Below are 23,613 nucleotides of genomic sequence, written 5' to 3'. Positions count from 1 at the left end.
GAGCTCGAGTTTCACTTCTCAAAACACGCTTCACAATACATAACCTGATCATTTTGATCCTATATTTTAAATGTTTTTTTATATATATAAAAATGAGTATAGTTGAAGACTATTGTAATTCTTTTTCAAATATTTCCAAGTGCTGTTTAATTGATATCGATATTTGAACAAAGCAAATAAAATTATCACAGTATTTCTTAATATAGTATTTCTTTTATTTTGTTTTGGAATAAATACTTTTAGCATCCTTAACATATAAATTTTTTCAATTTGCCTAATTCAATTGGTTATGTTTTTTAATCACACCCCCCACTTTCGGTTCAGGTCTACCTCAGAATTTTTTCAAAAGGTGCATCATAATGGGCGTGGAGCTCCGCGAGCAAAGGGCAGGAGTGGGCGTGGCCAGCAGGGGAGAAGGAGGGGAGCAAACAATCGTTGTCAGTTAGCTCACAAAATGAGACACAAACCGTGAGGAGACCCCTGATTTTATAGTTACAAAGTTAAAATGCAAATAAATTAACAGTAATTTAATGCCCTGCTACATTTGTTATTCCTAATTTCATACACAGATAACCACAATTTATATCATTATAAAGATAATCGTGTTCATATAAACACTATAAATGAGGACTTTTCCCTCAATCCCCGGGTCTGAATCATATGTCTGAATGCAGACTCAATGCAGCAGGTCTCTTGCCCTGTCTATTTTAACCATTAGCCCTGCTGGTAATCTGGAGGATTTAGGCAAACACAGCAGCAAGGCGATGTGTCTAAATGTGCTTTGCTGTATCGGCCCTGGCAGGATCGTGGGGAAAAATATGCAACAAACCCAGTGGATCATGTAAACAAACACATTCGACCCTTCATGAACAGCTAAATACTCTGTGCCGTGGGTCTGTGTCTCACAGCTTGGCACTGGCAGATCGGTCTCGCCTTCGGAAAGCACGTGCTCTCATGAATAAATAAGAAGCAGGCTCTTCTCATAGGATAAGAAAACTCAGCTATGAATAATAATGAGAAACCGACGCAACATCTTTGCACTGTCACTGATTTTGATCCAGCCCCAAAAATCATTTTAAACCTGGAAGCTAAAATTAGCTGACAAAAGCTCAAAATTATCCAGTTTTTCCCCACAATTAAAGCTAACAGGTGCTAACGTTGTCTTAACTAATGTTCAACACACACAAATCTGTTAAAATCTCAAAAAAAGTACTCAAGGGTTTCGTGTTTTAAGCATAATACGAGTATCTTAACTTGTAAAATATTATGTTCTGTCATCATAACAAAGATAAAATAAAAAAAAGTTTAGAAATAATTTTTTTAAATTGAATTAAAAATGTTTTTTCAATTAGGGAAATATTTTAAAAGGAATTTAAATTTCATTATTGTTTTATAATAATAATTATATTATTTTATGATTTTTCACACACACTCATACACTATGGTCAATTTTTTAGCATACCCAATTCACCTGTACCACATGTCTTTGGACTGTGGGGGAGATCAGAGTACCCGGAGGAAACCAACGCGAACGCAGGGAGAGTAGAGCATGCAAACTCCGCACAGAAACGTAACTGACCCAGCCGAGGCTCGAACCAGCAACCTTCTTGCTGTGAGGCGAACGTGCTACCCACTCTACCACCGCGTTGCCCCATTAAATTTGAATGAATGAAAAATAAAAGTCTCTTCCAACATCCTGCTTTACTTACAATAAATCACATTAAACAAATAAAATGCATTTCTATTGCCAACTAATGATTGGTCTAATTCTGTGGGCGTTTCCCTGAATATCCTGTGTGCAGGCATTAATACCTGTTCGATCATGTTTCTGACTTTCCTTTGTTGACTTTTGAGCATGTCATCTAAGGAACGGTTTTTATATTGCTGAATTTCCAGCTCCTTTTTCAGCTCTTCACATCTGCAGAGAAGAAAACGTGGATGTTTCACAAGGACCTGCACACTTTCAGTAATGCATACATTTACGGCAAGACACTGCAGGTGAAAACCATTCATTGAGGCTTCCCCAGTTGATTGTTTATATTTTTGTTTTTTCTAAAATGTTTAAATATGCAAATAAGGCACTGTTTTATAAATTATGCCCTCATTTGCACACATTTCTAGCGCAAAAGACAAAACAAAAATAGATCAAGTGCGACAACAGAAACACTTGAAGGCACAGCAAGTCATTTTTCCCTCTAGAGCACAGCTGTCAAATCAAGTTCCTGGAGAGCCGCAGAGAATATAGTTCCAGCCATATCAGCCTAGAAAATAGTAACTATTCATTTTCTCTTGGTCCTAGTGCACAATGTGAATACAGAAGCGTGAAGCTTTAAATAGGAAAAATATGGAAACTCTTTGGTCCTTTTAGAGCAGGGGTGTCAAACTCAATTCCTGGAGGGCCGAAGCCCTGCACAGTTTAGTTCCAACACTGCTCCAACACACTTACCTGTATGTTTCAAACAAGCCTGAAGGGCTCAATTAGTTTGATCAGGTGTGTTTAATTAGGGTTGGAACTAAACTGTGCAGAGCTGCGGCCCTTTTGGAACTGAGTTTGACACCTGTGTTTTAGAGCAATATGTCTAATCTGATTCAATGATTTATGCTAAGCCAAGCAAAAAGTGCTTCTGCCAGACCCAGATAGCAGCTAAATGGATAAAAACATTGTTTAGTTCTTGCAAAATTTTGAATGTTTTCTTTCCATTTGACTGAAAAAAAAACTCTAAATGTCCAGGTGCATGAAAAAACTGTTCTTGCATGTAGCACCTTGCCTTAATGCAAAGAAACATGCGCTCTTCATTGCTGTATGGGTGAGTCCACTATAACATTTAAGTATGAGTCAAGTCATATTCCGTATGAGAGGCGTGGCACAAGGCAACTAATAGAGGTTTAATTGAGCCAACCTATTACCTACTAAATTGCAGGTGGAAAATATTTAATGTGCCTAAGGAAACTATATAGGAACAAAACAATGCAAACAATAGGAAACAGTAGCCATTTGGGTCAGCAAAGGAAAAAAAAGGCTCACTTGTCGTCACTTTTTCGCAGCTTCTCAAGTTCAGCCTCATTTGCTGACAGTTTTTCTTGTAATGTGGCATTTTGCAGCTTCAGGCTGTCCATGTGCATCTGCATCTCTGTCATCTTCTTCTGCTGTTCCTCCACCTTGGTTTCTGCTCTCTGCAGCCGAGACCTCTGCAGAAACAGACGTTCACATTCACGCTTTTCTGCCTGATAAAGTGCACAAAATTGGACTTTGGAGACTAAAACACTGCTGTTTTATGTCCTTGTCAATTTTAGTTTTTTAGTCAACTAGAACTGATGGTGATGACTATTAATTATGTTTTCCCTTTTCAGCTACAGTGTTTGGTGTTTCTGACCTCTAGTTTTTCCGTCTCCTCCATATAAGAGTACAGGTCTCTTATTTCTGTCAATTCTTTGTAATCTTTGACCTTGCAGATCCTGGGCGGAACCTGTAACAACACACATTTCATTAGCACTGTCAACCTTATAAAAACTACCATATTATTACAATACATTTATCAGACAAAAAAGCGGTAAAAAAAAGTAGCCTTTTTGAGGTATATGATGATCATCAGCTGCAGTATGTGATGCTAAACTCATATATTTTCCAATACAGTACATACTAATAAAGGACTATTTTCATTCATTTTTTGGTATATTCCAAATTAATTATTGTAGATGTTATTTCTTATTTAATAATAATAATAATAATTATTAAAATGGTACCATAGCAATGTTAAGTTTCATTAGTAATATTATTATAATAGGCAGCACAGCACGAAGGTCGCTGGTTCGAGCCCCTGCTGGATCTGTTGGCATTTATATATAATAATTTGTTGCTGTTGTTTGTGTTATTTTTACTATTATAATTATTATTTTATTATTATTATTATCATTATTATTTTATTATTATTATTACTACTATTATTATTATAAACCAGGTACAAAATCTATTTTTATTATTATTATGTAATAATATTATTATGTATGTAATATTATTATGTAATATTATTATGTGTTATTATTATATTTTCAAGTCTGTAGTTACACATACTACGTATATTCTTATTGTAGACAATAATAATAATAATAATAATACTGTTAACATAGCAATAGTAATAACAGTAATATATATAAATATATATATATATATATATATATATATATATACACACACACACACACACACACACACACACACACATATATATATATATATATATATATATATATATATATATATATATATATATATATAAAAATAATGACATGTTGCTGTTGTTCCTTTTTTATTATTATAATTATTATTTTATTATAAATATAAAATAGAACAAAATCTTTTTTTACTTATGTTATTATTATTATTATTATTATTATTATTATTATTATTATATTTATAAGCCTGTAGTTACAAATACTAAGTATATTCCTATTGTAAACAATAATAATAATAATAATAAATATTATAATTTGTATTATTATCATAGAAAGAGGAAAGTATCAAATAAGTAAAAAGAAACTGTATGCATTGATCAAATTTATTGTAAAAATAAAAGCTTGTAAAAACCACACACTTATGTATTCTTTTAATCCACCTATCTATCACCATTTTACTTCACTTATCTTCTGATGTTACATAAAAATGAATACAAGTGTGAACGGGAGGCGCTGTAGGTGTGTAATTGAAGGCAGAATGACAGGTTGTTTACTGGAGAATCACAAGTTTGGCAATTGCTTCTCCCAGAGGCATCATGTCATGGGTGTGACTTTCCACAGGCAGAAGGGAAAGGTTAATGTTTGTACGCTCCCAAATCTCAGCTTCTCACCACAGAACCACGAAAACACGAACAAACTAAACTACGCTGATGTTTTTTAGACTAATTATTTATCTACCAACGTCACTACATCCTAATTAAAAGGGCTGATCTCTATCTTTTACATTGTGTCTCTGTGTCCATTATAATAACTATTCGAGACTTGCTGCAAGACTCTCATTTTCTAGCCAAACAGAGCCTTTATTCATTTTAGTTTGAAAGGTGTACTTGAGACGGAAGGATAAACGCCTTAATGGTGGAAAGGGGCTATTTTTATTCTCAATGCACCATTGAATTCGCCTCAAACAGCAGAAATGTGATCCTGTGAGTGAACCGAATGTGTCATCTATCTCTCTCTGGGAATCTCTCTGTTTGTTTGCATTCATAAGTAGCCTAAGTAGCCTTTGCATTCTTGATATATACAGTGCATCCGGAAAGTATTCATAGCACTTCACTTTTTCCACACTTTTTTGTTACAGCCTTATTCCAAAATGGATTAAACTCATTTAATTAATAAAAAATCTACACACAACACCCCATAATGACAATGTGAATTTTTTTTTTTTAATTTGTTGCAAATTTATTAAAAAAAAAAAAACTGAAAAAAATGACATGTACATAAGTATTCAAAGCCTTTGACGTGAAGCTCTAAATTGAGCTCAGGTACATTTTGTTTCCACTGATCATTATTGAGATGTTTCAGCAGCTTAATTGGAGTCCACCTGTGGTAAATTCAGTTGATTGGAAATTGTCCCAGGGTTGACAGTGCATGTCAAAGCACAAACCAAGCATAAAGACAAAGGAATTGTCTGTAGACCTCAGACGCAGGCTTGTCTCAAGGCACAAGGCAGGGGAAGAAAATACAGAAAAGTTTCTGCTGGTCTGAAAGTTCCAATGAGCACAGTGGCCTCCATCATCCGTAAGTGGAAGATGTTTGGAACCACCAGAGCAGTTCCTAGAGCTGGCCGGCCATCTAAGCTGAGTGATTGGGGGAGAAGAGATTTAATCAGGGAGGGGATCAATAACCCGATGGTCACTCTGTCTGAGCTCCTGCGTTTGTCTGTGAAGAGAAGAGAACCTTACACAAGGACAACCCTCTGTGCAGCAATCCACCAATCAGTCGGAAGCCACTCCCCGCCTGGAATTTGCCAAAAGGCATCTGAAGGACTCTCAGACCATGAGAAACAAAACTCTGGTCTGATAAGACTAAAATTGAACTCTTCGGAGTGAATCCCAGGCATTACATTTGGAGAAAACCAGGCACCACTCATCACCAGGCTAATACCATCCCCTACAGTGAAGCATGGTGGTGGCAGCATCATGCTGTGGGGATGTTTTTCAGCAGCAGGAACTGGAAGACTAGTCAGGATAGAGGGAAAGATGAATGCAGCAATGTACAGAGACATCCTGAATGAAAACCTACATCAGAGTGCTCTTGACCTCAGACTGGGGCGACGGTTTATCTTCCAGCAGGACAATGACCCAAAGCACACCACCAAAATATCAATGGAGTGGCACAACAACAACTCGGTGAATGTCCTTGAATGGCCCAGCCAGAGCCCAGACCTAAATCCGTCCCACCCAACCTGATAGAGTTTGAGGGGTACTGCAAAGAGGAATGGGCAAAAATTCCCAATACTAGGTGTGCCAAGCTTGTGGCATCATCATTAAAAAGACTTGAGGCTGAAAATCTTTTTTCACGTTGTCTTTATGGGGTATTATGTGTAGAAGTTTGAGAAAATAAATGATTTTAATCCATTTTGGAATAAGAGAACATAAAAAATGTGGAAAAAGTGAAGCGCTATGATAAGTATATATACTTTCTAGATGCACTGTATGTGTGTGTGTGTGTGTGTGTGTGTGTGTGTGTGTGTGTGTGTGTGTGTGTATAACAGTGCAAATAAATGCATGACACACTTTACCGGGAAGCTGTAGAAATTACTATTCAAAACATCATTAGAGCCATTGACATCCGCCTGAACTTCTGAGGCATTTATTGAAATCTAGAGCACAAAATGAGATGGTTTGGATGAAGTCATTGGAAAAGCATTTCCAAGCTGAAGATAAAATATGAGCAATGCATGCAGTAACAATTGAGTATCTACTAATTAAAATGTCTAATGTTGTGTACAGTTACAGGGCTCAGCATAAATGAGTACCATCACTTTGAATATGAACAATGTATACTGCTGCATTCGTACAAAATCGTTACAATATACACTAAAATGTTCTAATAATATTATACATTACAATAAGAGTGTGGTACCTTAGCATCTTTAGGATAAAACTGGACTTTTGGGGTCATACAAGCCTGTACAAAATGATGCACCAAATTTCTGACAGTAGAATGGGTGACGTCACGGATACTACATCCATATGTATATACTAACCAGTTGGCACACACATTTATCCAAAGTGACATATAAAGAAGATACAGTCAGGTCCATATATATATTGGGACATCGACACAATTGTATTATTTTTGGCTCTATACACCAACACAATCGATTTGAAATGAACAAGATGTTCTTTAACTGCAGACTGGGTATTTACATCCAAATTAGGTGAACAGTGTATAAATTACAACTGTTTGCGTATGTGCCTCCCACTTGTTAAGGGTCCAATAGTAATTGGACAGAATAATAATCATAAATCAAACTTTCACTTTTTAATATTTGGCTGCAAATCATTTGCAGTCAATTATAGCCTGAAGTCTGGAACGCATGGACATGACCAGACTCTGGGTTTCATTCCTGGTGGTGCTCTGCCAGGCCTCTAAAGCAACTGTCTTCAGTTCCTGCTTGTTCTTGGAGCATTTTCCCTTCAGTTTTGTCTTCAGCAAGTGAAATGCATGTTCAACCAGATTCATATCAGGTGATTGACTTGACCATTGCATAACATTCCACTTCTTCTTCCTTTAAAACCCCTTTGGTTGATTTTGCTGTATCCTTTGGGTCATTCTCTATCTGCACTGTGAACCACCGTCCAATGAGTTTACCACTCACCAATGGTTTACATCTTGTGGTGAAGCCTCTGTGTTTACTCTGGTGAAGTCTTCTCTTGGTTTTTGACTCTGACACACATACACCTACCACCCGGAGAGTATTTTTGATCTGGACAACTGTTGTGAAGGTTTTTTCTTCACCAGGGAAAGAATTATTTGGTCGTCCACCACAGTTGATTCCGTGGTCTTCCGGGTCTCTTGGTGTTACTGAGCTCGCTGGTGCGTTCTTTCATTTTAAGCATGTTCCAAACAGTTGTTTTGGCCACGCCTGATGTTTTTGCTATCTCTTTGATGGGTTTGTTTTGTTTTTTCAGTCTAATGATGGCTTGCTTGAATGATAGTGACAGCTCTTTGGATCTCATCCTGAAAGTTTACAGTAAAGCCTGGTTTATACTTCTGCGTCAAGTGACCGGCGTAACCGACGGCGCAAGCAACGCGCGTAGCTGTGCATTTATACTTCTGCGCGCTGTCTCTGTTGGTCTGCATTAACACTTCCGAAACACTAATTGGCAGTGAGATGTTAATGTGTCTCTGTGACGAGTTTCTTCTCCTGTGTTTTGTTCTTTCTGAACGCTTCCAGGAGGTACAAGTGGCTCAAACTCGCTCATTTTGAGGCAGGAACCGGCAGACGTGCAACAACTTTAACTAGAAGGTAAACACAAGACAAAACTTTCCATCAGGAGCTCCTTCGCAGGACTCCACACTTGTAAACAATCACTCCATTGGGCTCGCGCGGCTCTCGATCCCGCCCAGACTCATCAGCGCTACCAAGCCGACCAATCACAGAGCTTGCGCTACGTGTCGTTGCTATGTGTGGTAACATTTTTTGAGAGGTGCATGTCAGCGACGCCGACAGCCACAGCGTAGGGCTAAGCATCAGCGCCGTAGCATACGTGTGCGCTTGACGCAGAAGTATAAATCAGCCTTAACATTCCAAATGCAAATAGCACGCTTGACATGAACTCTGGACCTTTTATCTGCTCATTGTAATAGGGATAATGAGGAAATAACACACACATGGCCGTGGAACAGCTTAGAAGCCAACTGTCAAATTACTTTTGGACCCTTAACAAGTGGGAGGCACATATGCAAACATTTGTAATTCCTACGGCGTTCACCTGATTTGGGTGTAAATACCCTCAAATTAAAGCTGACAGTCTGCAGTTAAAGTACATTTTGTTCATTTCAAACATGTAAGAATTGTGCCGATGTCCAAATATTTATGGACCTAACTGTATAAAAAAGTCATCAAACCAACAACACAACAAAAAATATGTAAATAATAAGCAGACTTTGATCAAATTCATCTGAACAATGTTGTTAATGTCAGTGAATGTAAAAAGGTCAGTGTTGTACCGTGTTATTGTTGTTTTGTCTGGCTGCCATTTGCTCTCTGAGAGTCTTCAAACAGTATCTCACCTGAAAACAAACACACACATTATTATAACTCACTGACACATTATTCATGGTTAGCGAGTGTGTAGTGAAAGCACTGACCTCCTGCACTGGAATCTCATCAGTCATTCTGTTGACACGTTTCTGTTTCCTGTCTTTACAATAGCAGATCCTCTGCACTGAATTGAGTCTGGCTCAGCTTTTATACTTCGCCTACAATAGCTGAAACAATAAATAAAGAGATCAACATATTAGTTTTGAACCTGACATGTTTTGCGGAGACCTGTGGTGTATGATTGGATGGTTGTGTGTGTGTATTTACTCTTATTTATGCAACAAATGGCATTTTTTACCACATATCAGGTTATGGGGGTGACACGATGGCTCAGTGGTTAGCACTGTTGCCTCACAGCAAGAAGGTCGATGTTTCTAGATCCGGCTGGGTCAGTTGGCATTTCTGTGTGGAGTTTGCATGTTCTCCCCGTGATCGCGTAGGTTTCCTCTGGGTGCTCTGGTTTCCCCCACAGTCCAAACCCATATACTATAGGTGAACTAAATACACTAAATTGTCCGTAGTGTATGTGTGTAAATGAGTGTGTATGGGTGTTTCCCAGTACTGGGTTGCAGCTGGAAGGGTATCCGCTTTGTAAAACATATTCTGGATAAGTGGCGACCTCTGATGAATTTAGGGACTAAGCCGAAGAAAAATTAATGAATATCCTGTTATGCATTATGTATAATGACATGTATAAATATCTGGAATAAAACAGCTCAAGCATTTGCCTTTTTAAAGCTTTTACAATATATTTAATAAATACTAAAGTTAAACTACTACAGTACATTTTTATGTTTTATAGTCATACATTTATTAAATATTTTTAGATTAAAATTATATTTATTTTTAATTATTAAATAAGTAATTTAAAATTCTGTATAGCTTGTAGAAAAAAATTAAATACATTTTCTATTTTAATTTTAAATGATCTCTCTAGCTTTTACTAAAAAAGACACAAAATAATAACAATAATAATTTTACAATTTCCATTTAATTATTAAAATTATTATTTCATGAATAAATAAATAAATAAATAAATAAATAAAGACTATCACCACCAGACAACTGAAATAAAATTTGTGAAAATAAAATTAAATAAAAACAGACTTAATTAATTTTCTAGTCTCATCTCACATTTCCTTTAAGAGTCAGTTGCATCCTGCCAAGGTGCATTTGCTATGTATATGACGAAAAAACAATGTTTTACTAGCGAGAAAACAGTTAAACAGACCATCTGCAGTGTGGATAAATATTGAACCTCCTCCAGTCGGCCTCTTTACTTTCTCTTTACTTTACTTTTACTCTTTTCTTTACTACTTGACTTTTGTGTATAAGAAAACGATGTTGTACACACTCCACTGAAGACATCCATTAGCCTACATATTTAATTTAGTTTGTTAAGTGCAAAGATTTGTTTCAAAACTATTTCTAAATTCAGTTCTAATTTCCAGCAAACAAATAAATGATCAATAATAATGAAGTGCGTTGAGTTACATCCAAACACACATCCTGTTCTTATGCCCCATTTTGTGATGCATATATAAATCTCAAAAACCCAACAGGTGGACAAATCTAAAAACAAAATTTATTAAAACAAATATAAATATACATATAATAAATAAACCTGCTAATAATAATAACATTATACAAATGCAAATTGTCATGAATAAACTGAAAAAAGCCCTACGATTTTATATAAAATTCAATTTAAAGTGTGATAGGACTAAAAAGTGGCCATATAGGAACATTTTCTCAATTTAAATGAGTATTGGCTTGGACCCGGAAACAGTATTCCATACATCACAATTTAACAAGAGCATAACAAACAGAAAAAAGGACTTTATAGGGATACACAGAGCTCTCAAATCTAAAGATTTTTAAGTGTAGAAAATGTGTACCTGTAAAAAGGTTGCAACAATCAAATCCTGGATGTAGTTGTGGAGTTCCAACAATGTCTGAATTGAAATCTTTCTGAGTAAAAAAACAGAAAAAGGAGAGAGTGAGAGAAACATAAGGTGTGAAGGAAAGATAATTACAGAAATTGAGACTAAGTTTCAAGTTTCCAAAAGACACCCGAACAAACCAGCAATTAGACGAAATAAAAAGCCAATTTATAATTATGTAATCTCCATAGCAAACAGCACCACATAATAATAACTATAATGGTGACATATGTATATCTTTATTTCCATGACAGATTTAAATCCTTCTTTAAGGCTATAAGACACTTAGCGGATAGAGGATTAAGTAAAGGCTCAAAAAAAGAATGGGCAAAAACTTATTATGTTACGTAATTCAGTAGTTAATCCTGTGATTTAAAGGTGATATAATGTTTTCAGTGGTAAATTGCTTTCTTATATCCTACATAAATGCGTATAGACATGCATAAAGTGTGTTATTAGTTAGGTGGACTGCTATGCTTTGAAAACAAACACAAGTCAAACCCTGACTGATTGAAAACGGTCATTATTTTTGCTGTTCTCAATAGAAACATTACGCTTTCGCTTTCAAAATGATTAAAAAAAATCCTGCAAACAAAATAACACGTCAAATAAATTTTGCTTTAAATGTTTCCCTCAATACGCCCCATCCCAGTTCAGAAAGACTTTAATTTTCACATATTAAATATCGCAGGATCACCTCTTTTTCACAAATGGTTGGTTCAAGAGTCGGCTCTCTCTAAACCCCATCTTTCTGAGAGAGTACTCTTCTCTAATTTGCTAGATGGCCCATTTTGTTGGGATTGGTCCATCGCTTGTAGTGCATGTTGGTCAATTAGTTATTGTACGCAAACAGCTAATCAAAGCAATAATTCTTCAATTGGTGGACAGGACCATATGTTTGACCAATGACATCTGTTCAGGAAACCTGTTCGAAAATATTAAAATTTGTGCAATTTACAATACAAATTCTTAATACTAATAGACAAAAGCCTTCAAATCTCTCTTTCTTATACAGCCTACTCAACTCTGACTGCTCAGATGCCCTAATTTGTTGTGATTGGTCTACCGCTAAGCACATTAGAAACCAGGGGCTCTATTTTAATGATCTAGGTGCAAAGTCTAAAGCAAACGGTGCAAAAGCATTAAGGGCGTGTCCGAATCCACTTTTGCTATTTTAAGGACGGAAAAATACGTCTGAACCATGGTGCATGGTCTAACAGGGTTGTGCTTATTCACTTACGGGTGTGTTTTGAGAATAAACCAATCAGAGCCTCATCTCTCATTCCCTTTAAGAGTCAGTTGAGTCGAGCCATGGCGCATTTTCTATTTACATGGCGGACTTTATAAGTGGAAAAAAAACGAATGATTCACTAGCGAGAAAACAATTAAACAGAGCATCTGCAGTGAGTATAAATGTTGAGCCTTTCTCTCTTTCATAGATGAGGATTGATTTTAAACTATTAATTTTGGTTTTTAAATCCTTAAATGATCCGGCACCACTTTACTTATCAGACCTCCTACATGTGTATAACCCTGGTAGGTCACTGAGGTCTTCTGATCAATTTATTCTTTCTGTACCAAGGTCCCGGTGTAAGCGAAGTGGGGATCGGGCTTTTGCTGTTATCGCCCCAAGACTCTGGAACGGGCTTCCGCCCACAATCAGACATGCTCCAACTCTATCTGTTTTTAAAAAGCATTTGAAACTCCGTCTTTGTTCTTTTGCAATTGAGCCTTTTTAATGCTGAGGGCTTTGCCTTATGTTTTAATTGTTATGTCATTGTATATTTAATTTTGATGTAGGTTTTATTTTATTTAGTATTTATAACGACGGAGGGAGAAACGTGTTGTAATGTCACTTAGCAGTAAACAAGACTCTGCAAACTGGATGAGTTCATGAGTGCCTTATGTATGGTAGGCTATCAGTCTGTCACAAGGTTCAGCTGGTGATTGTAATTAGGATAGATGAATGAACAGGCGTGCGTGTCTGGAAGAAGTGCATGTATGAAGGTGTAGTCCTGGTATAGTGGAAACCACCGATCTCCGGAGAGCGATCGCTGGTTATCGTAACATAATTGATTGTGTTCAGCACTTTGGGCAACGTTGTGTTCTAAAAAATGTGCTATATAAATAAACTAACTAACAAACTAACTAACTAAAATTAACTAAGAAAACGATGCACAGACATCCATCAGCCTACATATTTAATTTTAGTTGTTCAGCACAAAGATTTGTTTCAAAACTATTTCTAAATTCAGTTCTTATTTCCAGAAAATGAACAATAATAACAAAGTGTGGTCAAAAACCTGAGTTATATCCAAACACACATGCTGTGCCCCAAAACCTGATAGGTGGACAAATCTAAGCTTGTTTTTAATAAAACAAATATAAATATGCATATAATAAATAATACTAAAACAATCATCACATTACACAAATGCAAATTGAAATAAACTAGAAAAAAGCGAAGGTGAATTGGGTAGGCTAATTTGTCCGTAGTGCATAAGTGTGTATGGATGTTTCACAGAGATGGGTTGCAGCTGGAAGACATATGCTGGTTCACTCTGCTGTGGCGACCCCAGATTAATAAAGGGACTACGCCAAAAAGAAAATGAATGAATGAATATTATTAACATTTTGTGTATACACAACATAAAATGTCTGACAGACCTATTTTATTTTCACAAACTGCTACATTACATGCTACATGAAAAGATAACATCTAAATAATCATAATAGGGACTTTATCAGTCTGTGGTTCACTACAAATAAACTTTGCTCCTGCAGACAACCAAGCATCATCCGTTCTGTGCAGCAGAGAGGAAGTGATTTAATCTAACCGAGTCATCGACTTGTCCGTGCAAGAGGAGAAAGCGGAGAAGAAAAGAGATGATCCGCTGGGATGTGAGCACAGACAGCAGAAGGAGATACCGAAAAAAAGTGAGGTCATTTGCTCAGACTGCTGATTCACTCCTCTGCCAGCCCCAGCAGATACCAGAGAAGGGTGGAGGCCGGCTGGAAAGCGTCGGTGTAAACACATGACAAAGCCCTGTATGGAAGTCAATTATGGGAGCAGGTGTTGCTGGCTTTATCAGGTTAGAATCAGTGTGTTTTATAGTACAAGAGATAAGAAAGCCATTTGTGGATGCTTATGCTAGTGTGTAAGTCTGGGTCACTAAAGTGTGTGAAGTGCCAGACATGTTAATAACACACTGCAAGGAAGGTAAATTATCTGCTGAGCAGGATTAAGCAGAGTTGACAGCAGAGTGGACATGTTCAGTTTGAATATTCACATTCAGAAATGGGTCTATAATATAATATAATATAATATAATATAATATAATATAATATAATATAATATAATATAATATAATATAATATAATACAGCAAAATATAATATAATATAATGCAATATAATATAATATAATATAACATAATATAATACAATAAAATAAAATATAATATAATACAATAAAATAAATAAAATATAATATAATATAATATAATAAAATTAAAAAATAAAAATAAAATAAAATATAATATAACATAATATAATATAACATAATATAAAATAATAAAATAAAATAAAATATAATATAATATAATATAATATAATATAATATAATATAATATAATATAATATAATATGTATACTAAAAGATAAAATATTATTACTTTGGTTTATTTCACAAGACTGCATTAAATTGATCCAACAATCACAGGAAAGACATGTTACAAAATCTTTACATTTCAAGTAACCGTTCTCTTAAATATCACATCCATTGAATAATGCTGGAAAAGTACAGTTTTTACAAAAAATACTATATTTATTATTAAATTATTTTGAAATTATATTTATTATTATTGAGCAGCAAAATACCATACTATGATGATATCTGAGTGGAGCTGACTTGAGTAATGATGATGAAAATTCATGCTGGAATGGTTTCAGTAATATTAATAAGATAAGAATTATAATATAAGATAATAATAAGCATCCCAGTATTGGGTTGCGGCTGGAAGGGCATCTGCGGCCTAAAACATATGCCAAAACAGATGGCAGTTCATTCCACTGTGGTGACCCATAACAAATAAGGGACTAATCGGAAGGAAAATGAAGCAATGAATGAAGAGAATTCATTCGAAATTATAAACATGTTTGCAGACCCCAAACTAGTGGGGGAAAAAGCTTGCCATTGTAAACATATAAATTACATATAATTTGTTTTTGCTACTGTATAAAAAAAAATAATAATAAATTAGTTACTAAATTTAATATAAATGTGGCAAGTTGCCTGTTACGTTGATTAGATTTAATGCAATAAATGCAATATATTCCACGAAATGACATACAAAAATACTTAAGCTATTAACTACGCATTTGCTATAGAAAAATATTTACATTGATTAAAAACAGTTTCATTGATTTTAATAACTACTAGGGATGGGTACCGAAGCTCGCTACTTTATCGGTATCGGTGCTACATTATAAAAGACCGTATCGATAAGCTCTAATGTTAACAGTTCTGCTATTGGTACTGGAAAATTATTTATGGATAAACATTACATACAGTTGCATAATTTAACTGGACAACCTTTTCTAATTTTTCTAAGCGATATTTAATATTCGTCTGCATAGTTGGCAATCTCACATGAGAAATACTGGTGTTTTTGGTGAGCGCGTCCGTCAAGTATAAAAGGCTTCACAGTTCTCGGCTGTGCGCGCACACTCAGCAAAGGCTCGTGCTAAGCAAAAGTGCATTAACTGCAGAAAGACAAATGAAATGTTTTCAACTGACTAGCTAAAGGTACATCATCCACGTAATTATGCAAGCAGTCAGACACATAAGGTCTCTCTAAATAAGTAATAAACACACATATGGGATAACACTGAAAATAAACAAATAATAAACAATAAAAATGCTTTGACATCAGCTGTATTTACAAATATAGCAGATGAATAGCCTAATAATAAACTATATGCTTATTAAGAAATGATTAAAAAAACTGCTTATTTTTACATTGTTAACTCCCAAAACACTGTTGACTCATTTATGTAAATGTGTAAATTAAAAATCAAAAACATTATCTGATTATTTTTTACTGCATTTTGCAACTCAAAGAGGATATTTTCAACTGCAGGGAGCACTTTTTTTTCTCCAGAAGAATGGTAAAAAACTGAGTAATTTTCCTTCAAACCGTTGTGCATACTTTTACAGAAAAATGTTATTTAATTGTTTTACAATTATAGTTTTTTTTTTTTAATTTAAAACTTAAAAATAAAAATAAAGTGTTGTTTTTCATAACCTTTTTCATTAACCTAAAAGAGCACATGTCACTCCACTACTCATCCGTTTGCACTGGCTGCCAGTTGCTGCTCGCATCAAATTCAAAGCTCTGATGTTTGCTTACAAAGCGATTTCTGGCTGCACCCCTTCTTATCTGCTCTCACTTCTGCAGATTTATAGGCCCTCCAGAAACTTGCGTTCTGTGAATGAACGTCGCCTCGTGTTTCCATCCCAAAGAGGGAAGAAAACACTTTCCCGAACGCTCGCACTCAATCTGCCCAGTTGGTGGAATGAACTCCCTAACTGCATCAGAAAGGCAGAGTCACTCACTGTCTTCAAAAAACGACTAAAAACTCAACTATTTAGTCTCCACTTTCCTTCCTAATTTGGAATTCCCTCTCTGACTCCTTCACTAACTACAAAAAATAAAAATGACTACTGTTTTGCTTCTTACACTTTCTTTACAGACCTGAAACTTGCCCACAGCACTTATTCATTGTTGCTCTTTTAGTTGTGTAAATTGCTTCTTTGTCCTCATTTGTAAGTCTTTGGATAAAAGCGTCTGCTAAATGACTAAATGTAAATGTAAATAAAAAAAACACTACAAAAAGTACAGATAAAAGAACCGTTAAAGTACCAAACCGATAAGTGGTATTGATAAAAGTAGTAATACCATTAAAACCTTAACAATACCCATCCCTAACAACTACTGCAATCAATTACTAAAATAAATCAAGCAATTTAAAATTGCATCAATCTGACGTCATGACCACTGATCTCTTTTAAAGTTTTGTAGTGTGCAGTCCTGTCCTTTCATCATGAATCACAACTCGTGCACCTGCCTTGATTTTCTCTGGCATTCATCATCCTGTTTTCATTCATCATCACTTTTCTTCTGCACTTCCGTGTTTACTCGTATGAAAAGCATTTAGCGTGTGTGCATACAAAAGACGTTTAGACGTTCTGCTTAAAAAATAATCAACCCTGTGATAGTTTATCCTCTCAGGCGGAGCTGAGAGAACATGCGGAACATCAGAGAAAGAACAACAGCCGCAGGGCGAATCTGCAAACCGACACGCAGTAATTTAGATAAAGAACACTCAAACTCTGACAGAAAAGCACGCAAGCTGACAAATCAACAGAAAAGGTGCATTCTGGGGGGGACTAAAGCTGGTTTTGAAGCAGCTCTGCCACTCCCCAACTAACAAGACTTAATGTTCTGCTTCAGAGCTCAGCTCACACACGCCCTCTCATTATTAACCTCATCCGTCAAACAACACTTCACGCTGGCCTTCATCGCCTATTCTAAATCTGCTTAATAGTTTGTGTATAGGCTAATGGTTTATTCTTGGCGCCATTAGATCGCTGTTTCCCTCAAGGCAATTCTTGAGCCCAAACCTAAACATTCAAATCAAATGCCTTAGACAAAGTCCTTTTCTGAAGAAAAAAGGAGTGTGTGCGTCACATACCAGGCTCTAATTTGCATAAAAATGCAGTTTCAGGTGTTTGAGCGGTAATCTATGCAATGCCAAACTGACCTGTCAATCAACTTTCACTGGCAACTATAGGGTGTGAGCATACGCTGGAAGTAGGGCTTAATAATATATAGTTTTAGCATTAATATTGCAATTTGAGCCTTCGCAAATACTCACATCGCAGGTTCTGCAACATCAAACCAGTATTGTAATTGACTAGAAGCAACATTTGAAAACTCTCATGATTTGTCATTGCAACATTTTAACCATAACGTTACCAAAACATTATTGTTTATGTGTGTCTTTAGAGCCTGTGAGTGTGTAAAAGTCAGTTTAAGTATTCGGGCATAAGAAACTACATTTCTGTATTTAAGAAATATTCATTGTATTTATGAATACACAGTTAAAAATCCTGGAATTATTTTCCTTATTTTCATATATCCTCTTGAGATACCACCAATTGACATGTGTCCTCTGTAGTGGACATTGCGTTTTCATAAATTTTCTTTGAACATTTTTTGCTACTCTGTTAAGAGTCCTGTTGTACAGTTCAGAGGACATCCTGGGCTTTCTTGTGATGTGTCATTTTATTGGCTGGTATGCTAGGAACCACTTCTTACACTGCACCCAACATGGCTGACATACAAAAAAAAACATTTTATGGGAAGGAGAGAGGCATGTAAAATTTTTAAAGCATTTTAAACGTTTTCATACAATTATTATCACATATTTATCTGTTTACTAAAGTGTCAGGAACAATACATTTAGCTTTCAAACCTGTTAACTTGTTTGTGTTTCAAAATATCCACTACAGTGGACACCAGAACCATCTTAATGTAATTAATGACTGCATGTTGTAGGGGGCAGAACTAAAGCAGAGAGGATTCTTTATAAGACTTGGAGTCTGACAATCAGACAATTAGAGAATTAGAGACAATTAGAGAATAGCTATATTTCCATCCAAAAATGAAGGAGTAGGAGAAGCTGCATCAATCTTTTCTTCATCTAATAAAGAACTTGTCACTGACACGCAGTGAACGTGCGGCGGCGTTTGAAGATGTCAGACGAAAAGCACAGACGCTCTGGATTCTGGAGGTCATTAATAAAATAATAACATTAATACTTAAACGATAAGGCGTTTTAGAAAGACCTAAACAACTTTTCAGATGTTTTACAATGTGCTTTTTCAATACTTATGTGCATCATGACGTTTCCATCAGCCGATTTCGCTTTTATGTTAAATTAATATCACTTCTTTTTGTTTCGGCTCCTTTTCAGACTAAAATGTTTCTGGAATTTCAATACAAAAGGAAAAATGGCTTTGGTTTTGTTTTTGTTACATTAATATTGGATTAATATCCCTATCTACGGATCCTGTAGACCAGGGGTGTCAAACTCAATTCCTGAAGGGCCGCAGCCCTGCACAGTTTAGTTCCAACCGTGCTCCAACACACTTACCTGTAGGTTTCAAACAATGACTGTAAAAAATATGGACGACGCGACAGCCCTTTTTCCCATTAAACGCCTTGAGGGCAAAACGCCTGCTTGACGGGCACAAACTGTCGCAAAAGACTGCTGAAATTGGAGCCAGACATGCGCAGAAGGATTGTCTGATGGAGCCAGAGGAGGAGCCGCGAAAATGAGCGGAGTCGAGCTTCCAATCAAACGCTTTATGTAAAATCAACTACGCCCCCCGAACTTCTCAGCATGCGTTTGCTGTCATATCAACACAAATGGATGTAATAACGTTAACAAATATGAGGGTTTTATATATTCAATCGCGCCAGCTCCAGGCCGCAGCGCATAACTTACTCGCGGCGTCGCGGGCTGATTCCGGCTCGGATGCGGCAGCGCCGGCGCGCTCGGCCGCCGCATCTGGCTCGATTGACTCGGACTGGAATCGGGCAGTGAGTCCAGGCATCCGGAGTAGGTCCAGCAGAGAAAACATTAGTCAGTCTGAGCTCTAAGAGATAAGTCTCCGGCAGGCGAGAATCTAGCCGGAACTGTGTTTTGCTATCTGGGTGGCTAGGCGTGTATCAGCAAACTAATAAAGCCCGAAAAAAGCCCTGAACTTAGCGAATAAACAGTGTTCCACCAGGATCATGTATGTCAGAAACTATAGTTTACTGCTGAACTCATTTTGTCATGGTAAAATAACACAGAAATCGAATAATAACATTTCAGTCTACTTCAGTCTCCTGCCGAAGCTCAGACGCCGCGCTTTGAGAAACTGTCAATCACAGCTGTCAATCACGATGACACGCCCAGCATTAAATTACTGCTAAAAACAAACTGTTTACAAAAATGAAGATCTGCACCTATTTCAGCACAATAACCAGTGCCTTAATCGACCAGAACTATCTTTCGGGACATTTTATTGCAAGTGTAATATTTTTTTTTATTTGGGCTCAAGTCTCCTTCATTAACACGGAGGAGGCGGGCTTTATGACTTGTACTGCAGCCAGCCCCCAGGGGGCGATCTAACGGCCGAAACCTTCACTCAAACGTAGGCTTGCGGCACACTTGGTTTCAAACAAGCCTGAAGGACTCAATTAGTTTGATCAGGTGTGTTTAATTAGGGTTGGAACTAAACTGTGCAGAGCTGAGGCCCTTTTGGAACTGAGTTTGACACCTGTGCTGTAGAGTTTTGTTGTGTGAGTGGCGGTCATTCCAAACTAAAATGGTCCTGTTGTCCACTACAGTGAACATGCTGTAAAAAAAATACATGTAAAAACTCTAAATTGTAGATTTTTTTTAATCCAAAGGATGTAGGAAATCACAGGAAAAAAAGGGGAAAAATTATTGGGTCCCAGGCAATGACTGTAAAAAATATGGACGACGCGACAGCCCCTTTTGCCATTGAACGCCTTGAGGGCAAAACGCCTGCTTGACGGGCACAAACTGTCGCAAAAGACTGCTGAAATTGGAGCCAGACATGCGCAGACGGACTGTCTGATGGAGCCAGAGGAGGAGCCGCGATAATGAGCGGAGTCGAGCTTCCAACCAAACGCTTTATGTAAAATCAACCACGCCCCCCGAACTTCTCACTCGACTGCCGGTGTCTGCACTATAACAAACGCTCACTGATGTAAATAGAAGCACTTACATAAAAAAAACACAATAATATACGGTTTAAAAACGGTGTGATGTAAGCTGTTAAACTTTAATAAAAGCAATACATGATGGACTGCAGAAATAAACGATCTTTTATACACTCTAGCCTGAATATGAGCACAAATAATATATTCTCTTATTGTTATATTTGTTGTTGGTATTTGTTATCTTCATAGGGGTAGAAATAACACTTGTAAAATATGAACAATAACATATAGACAACACATACATTTTTAGAAAGGTTTTTATTTTTAATTAGCCATCAACAGAACCCAAAATATAGCCTACACACCATAACGATTTACCATGCGGGAACAATCGTGCGTTTAGAAGATAAATACAGCAAGATTACTAAATATCAACAGGATATTTACACATCCCAACCCTGCAATTTGTCAATTTGTGCAAAAAAACTTTGCACTATTAATACAACGTCTATCTGCTGTAACATAGTATATTGTTTATTCATTTTCGCTTGAATTGTTTATTTATTTAATTTTTTTGCCTCCGTTTCATTTGGTTTATTCGATGCCTTCATTATATCTGGCAACGAGGAATTTACATTCTTTTTAATGTTAGCTGGAGTGTTCAAATAAAACGCCAACAGTAAATGATGTAAATAAATAATATCTAACATTTACAGCTCTATTAGGTTATATAAGATTCGATTTCAAGAACTTTATAATAATTTATAACAGCAAATTCAGTAGATCACTTAATAACATGCCAAAACTTAAAATGCAGAGACGTCCTATAAAGCAAGTTCAAATAACCTTACAGGAGATCAACGTGGAGATTATTATTTAAACACAAAGAGAATTACTGCTAACGATCTCCTGTATACCCCGTACTTAAATGGGTTTATTTTATTGTGCAGTTTTATTGTCATTTTCGTATTTATTATTATTATTATTTAATACTTGTGCAATCGATACAGGTTTATTGTTATTTATTTTGTCCTTTATTTAAATAATTGCTATGTATGCTGTTTGCATCTTTATTCAAAGGTTAAACTCAGTGATACACTTTGCGTTCACATAGTAGCATGCGTTTGTTGTTATATCAACAAAAATGGTTGTAATAACGTTAACAAATGTGAGGGTTTTATATAATGAAGATTCAATCGCGCCAGCTCCGGGCATCAGCGCATAACCTAGTCGCGGCGTCGCGGGCTGATTCCGGCTCGCATGCGGCAGCGCCTGCTCGCTCGGCCGCCGCATTTGGCTCAATTGACTCAGGCTGGAATCGGGCAGTGAGTCCAGGCATCCGGAGTAGGTCCAGCAGAGGTAGTCAGTCTGAGGGGTAAGTCTCCGGCAGGCAAGAACTGGCCCCAGTGTATTTTGCTATCTGGGTGGCTAGGCGTGTATTAGCAAACTAATAAAGCCAGAAAAAAGCTCTGACCTTAGCGAATAAACAGTGTTCCACCAGATCATGTATGTCAGAAACTGTAGTTTACTGCTGAACTCATTTTGTCATAGTAAAATATCACAGAAATCGAGTAATAACACTTCAGTCTTCTGCCGAAGCTCAGACGCCGCGCTTTGAGAAACTGTCAATCACCGCTGTCAATCACGATGACACGCCCAGCATTAAATTACTGCTAAAAACAAACTGTTTACAAAAATGAAGATCTGCACCTATTTCAGCACAATAATCAGTGCCTTAATCGATCAGAACCATCTTTCGGGACATTTTACTGCAAGTGTAATTAATTTTTTTATTTGGGCTCAAGTCTCCTTCATTAACACGGAGGAGGCGGGCTTTATGACTTGTACTGCAGCCAGCCCCCAGGGGGCGATCTAACGGCCGAGACCTTCACTCAAACGCAGGCTTGCGGCACACTTGGTCCCAGGAGGATATTTCACAAATTATGTTTAAAAGAGGCAGTACGGTGGCATAGTGGGTAGCACAATCGCCTCACAGAAAGAAGGTCACTGGTTTGAGCCCCAGCTTGGTCAGTTTGTATTTCTGTGTTGAGTTTGCATGTTCTCCATGTGTTCATGTGGGTTTCCTCAGGGTGCTCCGGTTTCCCCCACAAGTCCAAAAACATGTGGTTTAGCTTAATTGGGTAAGCTAAACTGTCAGTAGAAAATCTGATAAACCAAAAAAAAAATTTGCAGTATGACAAATCTTGTTTTTACTGTATGCACAAGAACTATAAACAACTCATATGAACACAAGGTTAAATATGCATTAAAAGATATTGAACTGAGAATGTAATGCATGCCTGTTTAAATTTGCTATGGTTGAAGAACTCTGTGATTGAACTTTTTGTTTTGCTCTTTGCATGTCTTATGTGTTGCATCAGGCTCTGATCCTGAGGAATTTGCTAGAAGCGCACTGTACTTGCTGTTCATTTTTTGTACAAGCATGTCTGTGTGCGAGAGTTAACAGTTAATAGACCAGAAACAGATGGATGGCACTAAAACAGAGGCTTGCAGAAGGTTTGAAAGCATTTTGTAAATCAGGGAAATTAAACTAGGAATTAAAACCTGTGAACATTTTTTTT

General features: G+C 36.6%; 2 protein-coding genes across 13 annotated transcripts in view; one reads left to right on the top strand and one right to left on the bottom strand.

The window, feature by feature from the left end:
- Nucleotides 1-23,613, top strand: part of mllt11 (MLLT11 transcription factor 7 cofactor) — a 369,526-nt gene that overhangs the window by 68,387 nt on the left and 277,526 nt on the right. The gene's annotated exons all lie outside the window — the stretch shown is intronic.
- tuft1b (tuftelin 1b) overlaps nt 1-23,613 on the bottom strand; it is a 35,189-nt gene that overhangs the window by 6,233 nt on the left and 5,343 nt on the right. For 7 of the 12 annotated variants that reach the window (XR_015515613.1, XR_015515614.1, XR_015515612.1 and 4 more), the window contains 7 exons: nt 11,185-11,257; nt 9,334-9,453; nt 9,193-9,255; nt 6,755-6,835; nt 3,375-3,467; nt 3,026-3,189; nt 1,813-1,918 (listed from right to left, as the gene is read on the bottom strand). Coding sequence is in view for 5 of the 12 variants with exons in the window: in XM_087293729.1 (XP_087149855.1) it covers nt 1,813-1,918; nt 3,026-3,189; nt 3,375-3,467; nt 6,755-6,835; nt 9,193-9,255; nt 9,334-9,360 (534 nt within the window). In the remaining 7 variants the exon portion in view is untranslated. Of the gene's footprint in view, nt 1-1,812; nt 1,919-3,025; nt 3,190-3,374; nt 3,468-6,754; nt 6,836-9,192; nt 9,256-9,333; nt 9,454-11,184; nt 11,258-23,613 lie in introns of those variants that run through there. The other 5 variants (XR_015515617.1, XR_015515618.1, XM_087293730.1 and 2 more) reach the window with 2 other exon arrangements.

The sequence above is a fragment of the Danio rerio genome, chromosome 19, assembly GCF_052040795.2.
Source record: "Danio rerio strain M-AB ecotype USA chromosome 19, GRCz13ab, whole genome shotgun sequence".
Taxonomy (NCBI): Eukaryota; Metazoa; Chordata; class Actinopteri; order Cypriniformes; family Danionidae; genus Danio; species Danio rerio.
Note: the sequence above shows the minus strand (reverse complement) of the source record. Positions and strands in the feature narration are given on the sequence as shown.